Source organism: Lepidochelys kempii, chromosome 21 (genome assembly GCF_965140265.1).
Source record: "Lepidochelys kempii isolate rLepKem1 chromosome 21, rLepKem1.hap2, whole genome shotgun sequence".
Taxonomy (NCBI): domain Eukaryota; kingdom Metazoa; phylum Chordata; order Testudines; family Cheloniidae; genus Lepidochelys; species Lepidochelys kempii.
Window position 1 is genome coordinate 619,474 of NC_133276.1, and position 17,157 is coordinate 636,630.

At 38.9% G+C, this 17,157-nt stretch overlaps 1 protein-coding gene across 1 annotated transcript in view; it reads right to left on the reverse strand.

Annotated features, from left to right (window-relative positions):
- The window catches only part of SYCP1 (synaptonemal complex protein 1), a 73,965-nt gene that overhangs the window by 23,313 nt on the left and 33,495 nt on the right, over positions 1 to 17,157 (reverse strand). Inside the window, exons 17-24 of the mRNA XM_073320331.1 lie at positions 15,993 to 16,096; positions 12,234 to 12,351; positions 11,891 to 11,957; positions 9,871 to 9,956; positions 7,798 to 7,860; positions 7,031 to 7,093; positions 5,334 to 5,396; positions 3,125 to 3,241 (exon numbers count right to left, since the gene is read on the reverse strand). Coding sequence (XP_073176432.1) covers positions 3,125 to 3,241; positions 5,334 to 5,396; positions 7,031 to 7,093; positions 7,798 to 7,860; positions 9,871 to 9,956; positions 11,891 to 11,957; positions 12,234 to 12,351; positions 15,993 to 16,096 — 681 coding nt within the window. The remainder of the gene's footprint in view (positions 1 to 3,124; positions 3,242 to 5,333; positions 5,397 to 7,030; positions 7,094 to 7,797; positions 7,861 to 9,870; positions 9,957 to 11,890; positions 11,958 to 12,233; positions 12,352 to 15,992; positions 16,097 to 17,157) is intronic.

Below are 17,157 nucleotides of genomic sequence, written 5' to 3' on the forward strand. Positions count from 1 at the left end.
ATCGTGGAACGATTGTCTGCCGTTGCTCTGACGGAGGGAGGGGCGACTGACGACACGGCTTACAGGGTTGGCTTCAGGGAGCTAAAATCAACAAAGGGGGTGGCTTTACATCAAGGAGTATTTCAGGCAGGACTTCACAGAGGGTTCCAGTAAGAAATGGTGCACCTAAGTTATTGTTCTTATTGGAACAAGGAGGTTAGTCTGGCCTCTGATTGATACATGGTAGATTTACCTCGCTGCACCTTCTCTGTGAGTGACTGCAGTGTGACCTAGAGGAATGAGTCCCCTAGACGGGGGTGGGGGGGGGAGCAAATGAGTACAAAACAAATCTGGTCTATTTCTTGTTTTGATACACTCCATCTATCTTTTACATCTTTGGCTGGCAGCAGACGGTGCAGAAGGACTGCATGCCATCCACATCTCAGGGCTGCTCGGCAGAAGATGGTACAATACGACTGCTAGCCATCCTCATCTCTTGCCTGCCCAGCAGAAGATGGTACAATACGACTGCTAAGCAATCCATATCACCTGCCTGCTCACCATAAGATGGTTCAATAGGACTGACTGCAGGACTAAAGAGAATGGCTTGATCAAGTCACTCCAAATTTAGTCCCTGCGCCCATGTCTGCCCAGGCGCTCCTGGTCGACGTGGCCAGGAGCACCTCGGACATAACGATGACGGCTACCAGTCCTATTGCACTGTCTGCTGCCACAAGGCAATGGGTTGCTGCTACTGTGCAGCAATGCAGTACCGCGTCTGCCAGCACCCAGAAGACATACGGTGACGGTTACCTGAGCGGGCTCCATGCTTGCCGTAGTATGGCGTCTGCACAGGTAACTCAGGAAAAAAGGCGCGAAACGATTGTCTGCCCTTGCTTTCACGGAGGGAGGGAGGGAACGGGGGCCTGACGATATGTACCCAGAACCACCCGCGACAATGTTTTAGCCCCATCAGGCATTGGGATCTCAACCCAGAATTCCAATGGGTAGCGGAGACTGTGGGAACTGTGGGATAGCTACCCACAGTGCAACACTCCGGAAGTCGACTCTAGCCTCGGTACTGTGGAAGCGCTCCGCCGAGTTAATTCACTTAATGTACTTAGAGTATTTTCTGTGGGGACACACACACTCGAATATATAAAACCGATTTCTAAAAAACCGACTTCTATAAATTCGACCTAATTTCGTAGTGTAGACATACATTAGTTGGGTTTCCATTAGCTCAAAAGCCACTTTGTTCTTTATATGGTTCACTTGCAGTGCCTGCATTGTTGCACAGTTTATCTTTAACTGTAAGACAGGCAAAATTTTGTGGCATCAAGTTAAAAAAATAAAATAAACTAAGCTAAAAATATATTTAAAAGGTTAAAATACTATATATACACACACATGAGAAGAAATGCTTTTTTCACAGTGGACTTGTCTGACCATTTTTGTATTTTTCTCAAATATGAAACCACAGCTATTCATTTAATGAAATACACAAGATACATTTTGAAGTTATTCTAACAATTACAGTAATATGGATGGAATGAACCACTTGATTTGGAGTATTTTCTTCTTTGTGATATTATAATCTACAGTATTGAAGACTAAAAAATGCCTGGTTGCCCTGCAAAAATCTGTAACACAGATATTTTAAAATCTTAGTTTTTTCACTCTCATTGTATTTCAGTCTGGTACTTTCTAGAACAAAAAAATCCTGTGCAATTAGTTTTAAAAATAACATTTTTCATTTTAAAAATTCCTGTACTAAAATGCACATTAGTTGAAAGGCAATTTTACAAACTAAGGCCTACATTTTCAAACCTGGATTCCTAAACTGACGCACTAAATCCTAGCTTTTATTTAGGTGCCTTGCTTTAGAGACCCAAATATGAATGTTTTCACTTAAGGACTCAATGCTGAAAGCCTATAAATCACCAGTATTCATAGTTCACACACAACCAGTTCCACTGACTTTTTCATGGCACTGGTCAAACTCCCCCTACTAGACATTCACCAGGTGCTGCGTTTCGATCACCACACTGCATCCATGTGCTCTTATGCTTCCTGAATCTGAACAAAGCCCATGCATTCCCTGTCTCTTACTCTGGATCTCTAGGCACACTTTCAGGCTACAAATACTCTGCAAACAACCCATCTGCAAGCTTAGACTCCATGGTCCAACTTCCTAGGCCCTGAAAACTGGCACTGGCTTCCCTAGGCTCCCCAGTATCTGACTCTCACACCTTCTCAGAGCTCCAACCTTGTGGGCACTCTGGTTTAATTTCTCTTCAGGGACTCATGATAGTTGAAGCAAACATACACAGGCTTTACAACAGGTATTGCTAAAGTAATTACTTTTTATATTAGCGCAAAAGAAATTCAGATCGTGCAAAATAAAACATCTATATGCTATTCCCTGTCTCAATTTCCTCACCTGTTTCAGTTTCCTCCTCAGTGTTTTCTGGGATTTGGTTAGAGTCCTCTAGGGTGTCCGGGACACCCCCCCCCCGCTGCCCATAGTTTCTCCTCCAAATCATGGAGTCTCTCTCTCTTTCCTCATGCCGGTTTCCTTTGACCTTGACTGGTCCCCCAAAGTCAAAAAAGTCCTCTCTCCTTCCAAAACCATGTGTCTTTGTTCCTCTCTCTGCACCATGCCTTCTTCATCTGTCTGACCCTCCCCTCCCAGATTTTGTGTTTTTAAAAACTAGCACTAACATCTTGGTACTTTGTTTTGCTCTTTGGGGATTTTCCACTTTTCAAACCCACTTGCAGAGAAGTTAGAGAAAACCGTTTCTCCAAGGCTTCAGCCATCACATTGTCCAAAAAATGGTCCCATTTGAATGGGATCCATTCACATTAATGACTTAATTTGTTTGATCTGTAACTTCTCCCAGCCCTTGACTGACTGACTTCAAATTGAGTGTTGGAGTTACACATACAATCCATGATTTCACATAGAAGTAATAAATTGTATATAGTCAGCTTCCCCATATGGCCATGGGTGTCCACAGGACTATAACATGTGAATGGAGTTCAGGATCAGCTCTAAATAATTTTACAAAGCACATTAAACATTGGGTAAATATCAAATTACTCAAATGAATCCAAAGAAACAGTACATTTTAGTAATTCTTACCTTTTCAATAAGTTTTTCTTCGGTTACGTTTTTTGCCTCGATTTCTTTTTGGTAGCTGTCAACTGTTTCTTTATGTTGCCTACTTACATTTTCGAGCTCTAGTTGTAATTTATTCATCTTTTAAAGGATAAAATCATTTCAATTAACCATTCAGGATTAAATTTTAATATATGTTGATTCATTTAAGCGGTTATTACCTAACCTATACTGGAGATACAAGATGAGTGAGGTAATATCTTTTATTGGACCAACTTCTGTACTGGGACAGTTTACCTTCAAGTCAATTTTTTTTTTAAAACAAGGATCTGAGCTATGGCCTTTCACATTTTTTCCTAATTAGTGGGAAAATAGCAACAATAATTTCAATTAAATCACCCCCTCCAATGGAAAAACATATGAAAAAGGAAAAGTGAAACGTAATGAGTTTCAACCAATACTGTCTCCAAGACATCATCACCTAAAGAGGGGGAAGTTTCTGATTACTTGAGAGGAGAGGGCCCCCCCCCCCCCCAAGTGTACATGATGTCCTAAAATTCACAAGAAAATAAGACCATGCTTGCTATTCCCTGGAAATTCATCCACTGGCATTATGACTTCCTCCCAGAGCTGTGCAGCCACAGAATAGTCTTCCATTCCTGTACTCTTCCTGTTCTTGGGGGGGAAGATTTGCTATGGAAAGCAGGGCTCTGCAAGGAGTCTCCATTGACTCCCATGCCACCTTTGCAATCCCCATCCTGAGCAGTACTGCGTACTCTTCAGCCACAGTCAATGATCTAGTCCTGTGGTTTTTTATAATTTCCATTTAGAATACCATTGATTGAAGAACAGGGAATTTTCCTGGCCCATTAGTCTTAGTAGGTTTTTATTATTATTAATAGTAATCTCTATGAAAGGAACTGTGTTTGTTCAAACGTTCTTTTAAACTGCTGATTTTGCTGGCAAAATGCCTGGAAGAGGCCAACAATTTGCATGTTTGACTGAGAACTGACTTCAGTGAAACCAGGACAGGAATTAAAAGGGTGCACCCTAGTAAAATTAGTTTATTCAAAATTAAGTACTTAGAATATTTAAACAACAGCTCATATTATGGCAGAAACAACTTATCACAAAAATTACATATAACCAGTTAATATGCATTTGAATAATTAGGCTAGAGAAATTTCTTGTGCTACTTTCAGTAGATGCTAGAGAAAAGAAGTTCAGAAGGAGAAAAACCATTTATATTATTTTGTTCATTTTAGTAAAGCACAAGGATATTAGTAATTTAAATAATGTTATATTGCTGTCAAAGTACGTAACTGTATTTTTAAAATTGTTGTTGTAGCCATGTTGGTCCCAGATATTAGAGAGGTAAGGTGGGTGAGTTAACATCTTTTATTGGACCAACTTCTGCTGGTGAAAGAGACAAGCTTTGAGCTACACAGAGCTCCTCCACAGGTCTGGCTGACCTGACCAGCTACAATGCGCACATAAAATGCTCATTTATGAACAAATCATTTGTGGTTTAACCCTGCTCGAGTCAAGTCAATGGGACAACTTCCTTGATCTGAATGATACAGAAGCAAGCCCCGAATAACTTTATATTTTCCAGGAAAACTGAACCTGACAGAATTAAAAGTAAAGAGAGATTCTGAACTCCCAAACTCCTATTTGGATTTGAATTTTGTTGCTGACCTGTATCTCTGCAATGAGCCAAACTAAAATCTAAATAAAAATGTGCTTATCTATCTGTAAAGGTCCTTATGTGGTCACAGACATTGTAGTATTGGAATGCTACATCTGAATATCGCAACGTGGGCCAACTTCTAATTAAAAGTATTAACTAATCCAAAAAAGATAATACATGCTTGGGTGCTTGGCAGCACTGAAAGTCTGACTACCCTTGAAATCTTGTCCTAGAAACAGTGGATACAATTTCACAAATTTCTTATTAAAGGTTTGATTCAGTGAGGTACAGAGCATCTCCTGTAAGATTCTGAGAAACTTCAATCCTTACTGATTTCAATGGGGAGCCGACAGTCTCCAATATATCATAGCTTGATACAACAAGATGCTGAACATTTTGGCCCCAATCCAGCAAAACAATTAAACTTGCTTAATTTTTAAGCACAGAAGTAATCTCATTGACTTCAATGGGACTGAAGGACAGACTCATGCTCTTCAACTACTTGTCTTTCACTTTTACAAGAAATATTTAGTATACACCTACCTTCTCTTCATAAATACTGGATTGCTTGCTTTCTGCTGCAATATTTTTTTTCAACACTTTATTCTGTTAAAACCAAAATGAAGACTAAAGGTATGCATTTAAACATTTACATTATTTTATTAACACACTGGAGTATTGCTTTGCTGCTTCGGTAGCTAAAATTAGTATAAAACACAGGGCAAATTGAGGCGGGGTATCTTCAGCTGTCCATTTACAGCAGTTTTCTGCATACTGTGTACTGCCTCACCAGCACACAACAGTCAGAACTGGGACTAAAGATTGATCACGGTACCCTCTCCTTTAAACTTTTTTTTTTCCCCCCACAATCCATGTCCCATATCAGGGCCCCTAAGATTTGTGCATTGAAAAATCCTTCCTGTGGAAGGAAAGCTCAAGTACCAAAAACCAGATGGAGAACACTTAAATCTCTCTGGTCACTCGATTACAGACCTAAAAGTGGCAATACTTCAACAAAAAAAACTTCAAAAACAGACTCCAACGAGAGACTGCTGAATTGGAATGAATTTGCAAACTGAATACAATTAACTTAGGCTTGAATAGAGACTGGGAGTGGATGGTCATTACACAAAGTAAAACTATTTCCCCATGTTTATCCCCCACCCCCCATTGTTCCTCAGACGTTCTTGTAAACTGCTGGAAATGGCCCACCTTGATTATCACTACAAAAAGCTTCCTCCCCCACCCCCGCCCCGCTCTCCAGCTGGTAATAGCTCACCTTAAGTGATCACTCTCTTTACAGTGTGTATGGTAACACCCATTGTTTCATGTTCTCGGTGTATATAAATCTCCCCACTGTATTTTCCACTGAATGCATCCGATGAAGTGAGCTGTAGCTCACGAAAGCTTATGCTCAAATAAATTTGTTAGTCTCTAAGGTGCCACAAGTACTCCTTTTCTTTTCACGTACCTCAATAAAACTCTTTTTTTTACTCTTTGTGGACACTGTGGAAAACTCTCCACATGGTTCAAGGTTCATGTGAGCAACATGGGTGGAAGAAAGGAGCAAAAAGCAGGATGCAGAACATCTCTGCCTCCTGCTTGTTGAACTTCCATGAAAAAATTAATACAGGCCCAGGCTGCACTGCAAAGGAATCTCCAGAGGGCCAGACCTGATGCAGTGATACAGAGGCTCCATGCAGATGGCCCAAGTTTCTGGATGGCTTTTCTACAAGGAGACAACTCTGCCCCCTTGTAGGGTGAGATAGGGGAAAACTCTGTGAAAAAACCTTCAATGAGATTTTCTCACAAAAAATCCACTCCCATGGCTTTTAACAAGAGAGGACAATCTGAGCTCAGATTTTTATTTTTCTGCTTTTCCTGATGGATAATTAACATAACTCAAGTGTTTATTTAGAAGTATACTGATAACACTGTGTATCAAATACAAAATAATCAGAATTCATTATAAATATATTCTTTCTACAATTACTTTTCACAAAAGTAGACCAAGTTTTACAATTAAAAAGAACCATTTTAAAGACCAAACTTTCTTTAGATTTGACCTGAATTAAGACTATCATAGAAAAGGGAACCAGTTATGTAATCTCATAGACATTTGCAAAGACTCCACATCTATTTAAAATCCTACCAGAGACTGAACAACAGTATTGCTCTACACAAATGCAGTTGGATTTCTTGTGTTTCATGTTCCTGTAACTTTAAAAAATTCTACATACCTCTTGCTGCAGTTCTTGGCTGTATTTGGTTTTATTTTCAATCTGTTTCTTTAAATTGTTAAACTAAAAACAGAGAGATTTCAAACAATGAATCATTGCAAAATTATTATTTTTAGAATTTGTTAATTTATTTGATTGATATTTTAAGAACAATTGCAATTGTCTTTGCTTAGGTCCCAATTCAGTAAGGCACTTAAGCATACTCAACTTCAATAATGTGATTAACCTCACTGATGCTCATTGGAACTATTCTTGGCCCCAACTCAGTAAAAACACTTAAGCACATGCTCAAGTATCTATTTAGTACAACTTTTAAGCATGTGTTTAACTATAATCACATGCATAAAACCCACCGATTTCAGTGGGACGTAAATTACAAGCTTACGTGTTTTGCTGAATCAGGATTTAGAGCACTAAAGCTGTAATGGTTTTGATAGTCTACTGCTAGCTAGTAAAACTGTAGTAGGACAGCCCAACAAAACAGGGTGACCAAATGTCCTAATTTTATAGGGATAGTCCCGATTTTTGAGTCTTTTTCTTATATAGGCTCCTATTACCCCCCACCCCATCCCGATTTTTCACATTTGTTGTCTGGTCGTCCTACATCAAAAGCTGTAATTAGAGCAGAGCAAAAATTTGTAATATGGAACCATAATCACCTCTTTTCTGTTCACAAATTGTATATAAAATACTGCAGCTAATGCTTATAACGGAAAAGAATTTTTGAAGTTCTCTCTAATTCATAGTATAATAGTACACTCTCATACCTTATTTTCTAGCATCTTCAGTTGCTTTTCCTTTCTTGAAATTTCACTTTCAATGTTTCTAGTCTGAAATACATTATTTTAAAATCTGGCTAAACTATTATTAGAAATTTTACCACAAATTGCCCCAAAATATGCAGCTAGTTTTCTTCTGCTATTTATTTATACTTACAGAACAAGCAAGCAAATATCCCTTGTTCTGGGTGTCTTTATCTAATTTAATTTCACAGTAAAACTTCATAAGACACTGTTTAGCATGCTCCAAGATATATTTCTATGCACCAGAAAACATAAGAAAATAAAAATCCTCCACACCAGACATACTAGTATTAAAATCTCATCTAACCCACAGACACCCATGGGTCACATTGGTCATTATAATCATTCAGAGACATACATATGGAAAACATGGGAGGTGTTATGCATGATGAAAATTACAAGATCTAGATCTTGTAGTTAAAGGCAGGTCATTCAAAGGTATAGGGCGTTGAGACAAACTTCTACAGACAGGAAGTGGGAGACATTTTTCCCTGATGGATCACTGTGTATTGCAGATCTTACAATATAAGTCTCTTGATATACTTAGTAAAATGCTAACAAAGAGCTTGTGGAGACTTCAGAATGAAATGAACAGTAAGACAAACAGCTAGGGGACACCCCTGTTTTGAGGTGAAGATCAAAGGGATAGTCCGGTACAGCTAGTGATGCAGAGAAATTCCGGCATTCTTCAATCTGTGAAGACAAGGCACCAGCAGGCTTGATCTTCTGAAAGGTCCCGGTTGAAAATGCTAGGGAAAGACTTTGGGTAAGTTATCCTATAGGAGACAGAGGAATGTCCTGTGAGTTAAGAAAGAGAGAACCTGAAGCACGGGCCTAGTGCAAGGCCTGAGGTCTCAACCAACGTCAGCAAAAGTTATGCTATGAGCAACAGTTAGGCCCTGTCAAAAGCATATGCTTGCCTGCAAGTCAGTGTCCGGTACACGATCTCGGCACCAATATTGCTACCATTGCTAAAACACAATGAATATGTAAACACATTCCAGCAGGCCAGTACAAGAACACTCCAACCAAGCACATGATAAAATGGTTTGACAAAAGTAATGAATAGTGATGTTCTGTCTGAAACATCAGGAAAAAGTACAAGGGTGATAACAAACATGTCATGAAACACGTAAGGTGATAGATAAGTTGTCTACCCCAGGCTGTTTGTCTCAGTCTATAAACATTGGGATACCTCGTTTTTACCCTTCGTCTGGCCTAAGGGGTACTGGAAAATCCATTGTCACAGGCATACGTGTTAGTGTACCTGTAACCATTGAGCCAGGGCATTAGCACTGTGCTTTGTTGGCAATAAACCTGGCTGGGTGCCTTCACTACTAAACTAAGTCTTGTGTTTATTGGTCAGTTCGATCAGAGCCTGCTGTATTGGCTATCTGGACAAAGCTCGTGCAACATGCAGGAACACACGCATGCAGCCAAACATCTGACAAAGTGTAAGCTCTAGAATGCATTTTATGATTTTGTTTTATCTGCAAACATAGGTTTCCAATATTCTGATTTTGTATCATTTAAATCTCTGTTTGATAATAAACTTATTCTTGTTTTCACTATAAATATATCTAAGTGCTGTATATTAAGTGGTCTGGTGATCCTGAATTAAAACTGTAATTTGGTGTGTATTATTCCTTTTTGAGTAGCAAAGCTGAGTTCTGTGAACATGGAACAGGGGCTGGGCAGTCCAGAGGGACATTCCGAGGACTTGGGGATTGGTGTGTTCCTATCACTAACCTGCACAGGGTGTGCAAGGCCCGAGGAGTCCTGGAAGGTAGTGTTTGCATTGTCAGAGGCCAGTGCAGTCAGTGAGCTGATCCACAGCAGGTACTTTCTCACTCTAAGGGGTAGGTAGGTGCCTCACAACCCTGGGTACTCATAGAAAGCATCACAACCAGCCTGTTCCTACACAATTATTATTTCCTACTCGCCATCATCTGTTTCCTAAGGATACCTTTTTTTGGCTCAGACATTTACTGCTATAGCTTTTTCATAATAAGATATAGCACTGTATATATCCCATACATTTTCTTCACTTTCATCCAGTTTAGTTTTAGCTTCTTCATCTTTCTTTTTCATCTTCTCCTTCAGAGACTCCAAGTCATTTCTAAATGCCAAATTAATAAGTATTAGTAAATAATTAATTTTAAAATGAAGATTTCTTTCACTGCTGCTAAAAAAATTTTAAAAAATCACAGCTTAGCTCGAAGCTAGAAAGGCAGCTTCCTTTATAGCTAATATTAAGGGTGCTTTATGCCAGTCTTTGAAGATGTCCCTAAAAGGTACAGGGCAGTGGCGCAGACTTTCACTTCTGAGCTGTATGTATTTTTCACAGACCTAGAAAGTCCTATGCATACAATAAGTTTATCTATCTACATTATTTTAATGCATCTATCTCCATAATATCTGAATCCATATTATGGAAGGCAGATTAACAATGAGACTTGTCAAAATATACAACACTTCAGATGGTAAAATTTAATAAGAATCCTCTTCTCCATAATAATCTCATTTTTTCCACATTTAACTAATAACTTTGTATATGCTATTTTCTTTAAATTTCCTCTATAATTAAAGGGTTTTTCTGAGAAAACTGAAAACCCAAACTTCTAACGTCTTAGATGAAAATGAATGATGCAGTATAGCTCTTGGTATAAACTGTGCAACAATTACAAAAAAAGAACATAACTAACAAATATAAAGTGGGAGTAAATTATTGTCATAGTAATTTTATGGCTCTGTACACTGCCAGAATAGTGCAGAACAGTCTTAATGTAAATGAGAATGTGACACAGAGGCAAAGGGGCCCCTGTTCTTTGCAAACAATTCTCACCTCAAACCTGACAAGCTCACTACACTAAACACACATCTTGCAGAATATTTATCAAAAAGTAACACATAAGGTATCTACAGAAAGCTCATGACTTCTCAAGACTCATAAGCATTGCAAGATGAATGTGTGGGTAATATTTAAGGAACTATATGGAAAGTCTGCTTTTTGGACTTGAAGCAGAAGTTCATCACCAGAGGATAAGTCTCCACAATGGCTCATTTGAGGAGGTCGGAATTGTGAACATGTCTTGGTTAGCCAGTGACGTAATGCAAGGCTCAATAGTCTAGTCTTGCTTCATCCCAAGACTTTCAATGGAAAACCATCAGACACAATCACAAACAATCAAAACCACTTGGAGGTAAAAAAAGGAACGGTACAAAAGACAGAAATCACCCTGAATGAATGAATGAAGACAAAAGACTGTTTCAGTATAACACAGAAGGGGAAAGGCACTTGGTATTCTTTCACTGAGGAGACATCTTGAGGAGGGTGCTTGATCTCACAAAAAAATTGGAGCGGTGTTCCTTTGAAGCCAGCCAGCTCTGCAATGCACTGAACTTTGGCAGGGAAAACCTACTTTATTAGATTGGAAAAGTAAATATTAACAAGTGTAGACCTAGGTTAGTGTTTTATGATTTAGTTGTGACCATCTGTTTCCAATACTCTTATTTCTAGTAGAATTGCTATCCTTTCTTAAATAGACCTTATTTAATTTTATTACAAAGCTGTATCTTCTGGAGGAGGAGGGTTTAAGGTAAAACTGGTAAACTGGAGTATGCTCTGCCTTTGGGGACAGAGGATCTGGAATTTCTGTGAGTAACCAGAGTCAGGGACTGGATATCACAGCGAAATGCTCCAGAGGAATTCATACACAACCAAAAGGACCTGGCAGAGCCTGCAGGAAGGGTGCTTGCATGGCTGACAGGCCACCCAGTCATCACAGGCAAGACTCTCCTTTGTTACCTCCTCCTCGTCAGGAAGGAGGGTAACAAGGTGACTCTCAGTCCTGGGTGCCCCAAAAATCACCAGAGAGAGAGTAAGACCCATTACATTAACATACAGCCTGAAAACAAATATATTAATCTGAAGTCATAGAAGCCAATGCGTAAACATATATATCTAAAAAAGGATAACTCCAAAATCTAATGGTAAATAAATGAATCAAGACTTTCTAAGAATATGCTACTTATATTTTTGTTTTTCCTTCCCTTAGCTGGCCGTTTGTTTCTTCAAGGTTTTCTATTAGCTTCTTAGTCTTTTCTTCTTTCTTTCTGTTATCCTAAACAAAGATGCATACAATCAATTATTTATTTTGAGTGAAATTCAATCTGTGCAGTGACAGATAGCACAAAGAAGTACATATGCTTTTATCTAGTCCTCTGCAAAGGGTGAATTTCACCATTTGTATTTTAAAGTGCAAAAATTGTGTTTCAAAATTAACTAACATCATGAAAATGGTCCTGTGTCATATTTTGATATACCATATGCTTTAATCACATTTTATTTTGAGTAAGAAGTGTCTTCCAAAAGAAGGTAAGTTTACTTCTCAACTTGCCTTATGAACTTCTTGTAGTTTCTTGAGCTCAGTGACAGTATCGCTTTTCTTTTGAGATATTTGTTCTTTTTCTAATAAAAGTTTACTGCAATTCATATTTAGTTCCTCATTCTGTATCCTATAAAAATAATTGGGAGATAAGAGGAATAATTTACTTGTATTCTCAAATTCCCTTTCAAATCAGATCATGACGAAGCTTCTTGAACATAGGGTAACTGAAACATTGCTGACTCACCACTGTACAGTTAGTTTTTGGTTATGTAAATCCCTGCACGCTGGCTGGATTAAGAGGTGGCAGATTTGCCTAAGAGTACAATTATTTTTCAGTGACTGTACAGAATGCAAATCTGTGTGCCCTCAGGCCCTGATTCTACTAACTGCTTAGCATGCTGACATAGCTGTACATTTAAAATGACTTTGAACTACCAAATTATGTACACAGCTAGAATATGTAACCATATGTTTTTATTGCTGTTATCTTTGTCCTCCTCCCACCATGTGTTACATACACTTAATATATCTTGTCTTAAAAAGCGAACATCATTCGGGGATGTATTTGCAGTAGGGATATCAAGCAACCGTTTATTTAAATATATTTGAATGTTTTCTACATTTTCAAATATGCTGATTTCAATTGTAACACAGAATACAGAGTGTACAGTGCTCACTTTACATTTTTTATTGCAAATATTTACATTGTAAAAAAATAGTATTTTCAATTCACCTGATACAAGTACTGTAGTGAAATCTCTATCATGAAAGTTGAACTTACAAATGCAGAATTATGTACAAAAAAAAACTGCATTCGAAAATAAAACAGTAAAACTTTAGAGCCCACACTTCCACTCAGCCCAACTTCTTGTTCAGCCAATTGCTCAGACAAACAAGTTTGTTTACATTTACAGGAGATAATCCTGCCCGCTTCTTGTTTAAAATATCACCTGAAAGTGAGAACAGATGTTCGCATGGCACTGTTGTAGCCACCACTGCAAGATATTTATGTACCAGATGTGCTAAAGATTCGTATGTCCCATCACGCTTCAACCACCATTCCAGAGAACATGCATCCATGCTGGTAATAGGCTCTGCTCAATAATGATCCAAAGCAGTGCAGACCGCTGCATGTTCACTTTACATCATCTGAGTCAGATACCACCAGCAGAAGGGTGATTTTCTTTTTTGGTGGTTCAGGTTCTGTAGTTTCCGCATTGGAGCGTTGCTCTTCTATGACTTCTGAAAGCATGCTCCACACCTCATCCTCTCAGATTTTGGAAGTACTTCAGATTCATAAACCTTGGGTCGAATGCTGTAGCTATCTCTATCTTTAGAAATCTCACATTGGTACCTCCTTTGCATTTTGTCAAATCGGCAGTGAAAGTTTTCTTAAAACGAACATGTGCTGAGTCATCATACCAGACTGTTATAACATGAAATATATGGCAGAATGTGGGTTAAACAGAGCAGAAGACATACAATACTCCCACAAGGAGTTCAGTCTCAAATTTAATTAATGCATTATTTTTTAATGAGCATCAGCAGCATGTCCTCTGGAATGGTGGCCAAAGCATGGAATATTACACAAATGCTTAGCATATCTGGCACGTAAATTCCTTGCAATGCCAACTACAAAAATGCCATGTGAACGCCCATTCTCACTTTCTGGTGACATTGTAAATAAGAAGGGAGCACCATTATCTCCTATAAATGTAAACAAACTTGTTTGTCTTAGCGATTGGCTGAACAAGAAGTAGGACAAAGTGGACTTGTAGGCTCTAAAGTTTTACATTGTTTTTGTTTTTGAGTACAGTTATGTAACAAAAAAAATGTACATTTATAAGTTTCACTTTCATAATAAAGAGATTGTACTATAGTGCTTGTGTGAGGTGAACTGAAAAATACTATTTATTATTTTTACAGTGCAAATATTTGTAATCAAAAATATAAAGTGAGCACTATACACTTTGTATTCTGTGTTGTAAGTGAAATCAATATATTTGAAAATGTAGAAAACATCCAAAAATATTTAAATAAATGGTTGTTTGATAGGTTAGACATTAGGAAAAATTTCCTGATAGTAAGGGTAGTTAAGCATTGGAACAAATTATATAGGGATGTTGTGGAATCTCAGTCATTGGTGGTTTTTTAAGAACAGGTTAGACAAACACCTGTCAGGGATGGTCTAGAAAATACTTAGTCCTGCCTCAATGTAGTGGACTGGACTAGATGACCTATGAAGGTCCCTTCCAGTCCTCCATTTCTATGATTCGAAATAAGGCTATAAAATCATTGTGACAGGCAATGGATTCTTCTAGATGTTTCTACACTGCACAGCTTGTGGAGCTCTGATCCTGACTGGGGCCTCAACCATAATACAAATAATAGAATAACAGGGTTGGAAGGGACCTCAGGAGGTCATCTAGTCCAACCCCCTGCTCAAAGCAGGACCAATCCCCAACTAAATCATCCCAGCCAGGGCTTTGTCAAGCCTGATCTTAAAAACCTCAAAGGAAGGAGATTCCAACACCTCCCTAGGTAACGCATTCCCGTGTTTCACCACCCTCCTAGTGAAAAAGGTTTTCCTAATATCCAACCTAAACCTCCCCCACTGCAACTTGAGACCATTACTCCTCCTTCTGTCATCTGCTACCACTGAGAACAGTCTGGATCCATCCTCTTTGGAACCCCCTTTCAGGTAGTTGAAAGCAGCTATCAAATCCCCCCTCACTCTTCTCTTCCACTGACTAAACAATCCCAGTTCCCTCAGCCTCTCCTCATAAGTCATGTGTTCCAGTCCCCTAATCATTTTTGTTGCCTCCACTGGACCCTTTCCAATTTTTTTCACATCCTTCTTGTAGTGTGGGGCCCAAAACTGGACACAATACTCCAGATGAGGCCTCACCAATGTCGAATAGAGAGGAAAGATCACGTCCCTCAATCTGCTGGCAATGCCCCTATTTATACATCCCAAAATGCCATTGGCCTTCTTGGCAACAAGGGCACACTGTTGACTCATATCCAGCGTCTCATCCACTGTAACCCCTAGGTCCTTTTCTGCAGAACTGCTGTCTAGCCATTTGATCCCTAGTCTGTAGCGGTGTATGGGATTCTTGCGTCCTAAGTGCAGGACTCTGCACTTGTCCTTGTTGAACCTCATCAGATTTCTTTTGGCCCAATCCTCTAATTTGTCTAGGTCCCTCTGTATCCTATCCCTACCCTCCAGCGTATCTACCTCTCCTCCCAGTTTAGTGATTATACTAATAATCTCTCAGGTTATCTAAAGTGGGTCTCCAGCTGTAAATACTAATACTAGTATTAGTCTAATTTTAAAATGCACAGATAAATACAGTAACAGTGTTGTGGGGGGGGAGAGAAGAGGAAGGTGGTAGTCCATTCAACTTTTACATTACTGAAAAATACTCTGAGCAGAAGGGAAGGGAATTGAGGTATCAGCAACAATTGCACCTTGATTTCTCTTTTACAAACTTTTGACATTTGTTACAGCTTAAGCAGTTTTCCAGGGTTCTTCCTAAAGACAACCCCTTTTCATACGTAACGCTTCCCCCCTTTGTGCTCTGGTACCAATAAGAGGGAGAGACAGCAGAGACAAGTGTGAAGTGAGAGATGCACAGTAATTGCAAAGGGGTACAATGTAACAAAATAAACCTTACATTTTTCATTAGAAAACAAATCACAGAATTTAAATATGCATTAAAAGGAGCAACAACTTTAAAGGTAATGTAATTAAAAATAAAGTCATACATCTCTTTTTCAAGCTCTGCATTCAGTACTGTAATCTGTTTTAAACAATTTTGTTCATTTTCAACTGCACCAGTTAACCGTACTTCCAAATCACGTACTTCTTTCTGCAGAAAAAAATGTCACAAGTGCTTATGCATTTATAATATATAGTTTCTGAATACTGCTGCAAAGAAACAGACAACCCAAAACTTCATAAACCAATCTATGGACAGCTGTTAGTCAGATTACATTTATATAGCATTGTATGGACTACTATGATATTAAATGTTTGCATTAAAATATTTCATATAGCTACACAAGACAAATCCTCTCCCTAGTGCATAGCCTGAGTAACCAGGTTGTAAGTGTTTTGTTTGAGTGCATAGATGGGCATATGCACTCCTCACAAACCCAATGGAAGTTTGGGAATACAAGGAATTCAGGATAGAGCCTTCAGTGAGGAATACATAAGATGTTATTAGGATGTATATGCAAGGGATGTGCTACAAAGAGGAGGGCAGAGCACACCCGCACATCCCTCCATTCCATCACCAATACAGAATCCCAGAGAAACAGGAATCCATAATAGTTGGAAAGGGCAGGTCATGGAATCCTTGTGGACAATACATGTCAAAGAAACAGTTACTGTAGGGTAACTAACCATTCTTTCTTCTCTGACAGACTGGCCACATGGATTCTCCTCTTGGTGACACTCAAACAGCTACCCATTTGCTTGGTTGATGCTAGTGGGAGTCCTACTTAGATAACGTCAGGAATCTTCCAACTGTGTGGACTAACAAGCTCTGAACAACATCATACTGAAAACTGGTACTCCTTTCATAAATGAGCTGTTTGAAAGACTGTTCTGCCAAGGTCTTTGCAAAGTTGGACTTCTGCAGAGCTTACAAGCTGTTAAGGATCTGGGAAGGAGACTACGTTCCATACCAGGGCTGGCCATGTCAAGCATCTGATCATGCCGTTTTGCATTGTGCAACACTCCCAGCAACCTTCCAGCATTTCTTTAATGACATCTTCAGGGACAAGCTGGACAATTTGTCATCATTTTTCTAGATGACATCCTCATTTTCTCTGAAAGTCAGTATCTTCATTTTCATCCCGTGTGCATTGTCTTGGAGAGACTCTGCCAGACCTCTACGCTAATCAAGAGCAACGTGAGTTTGATAAG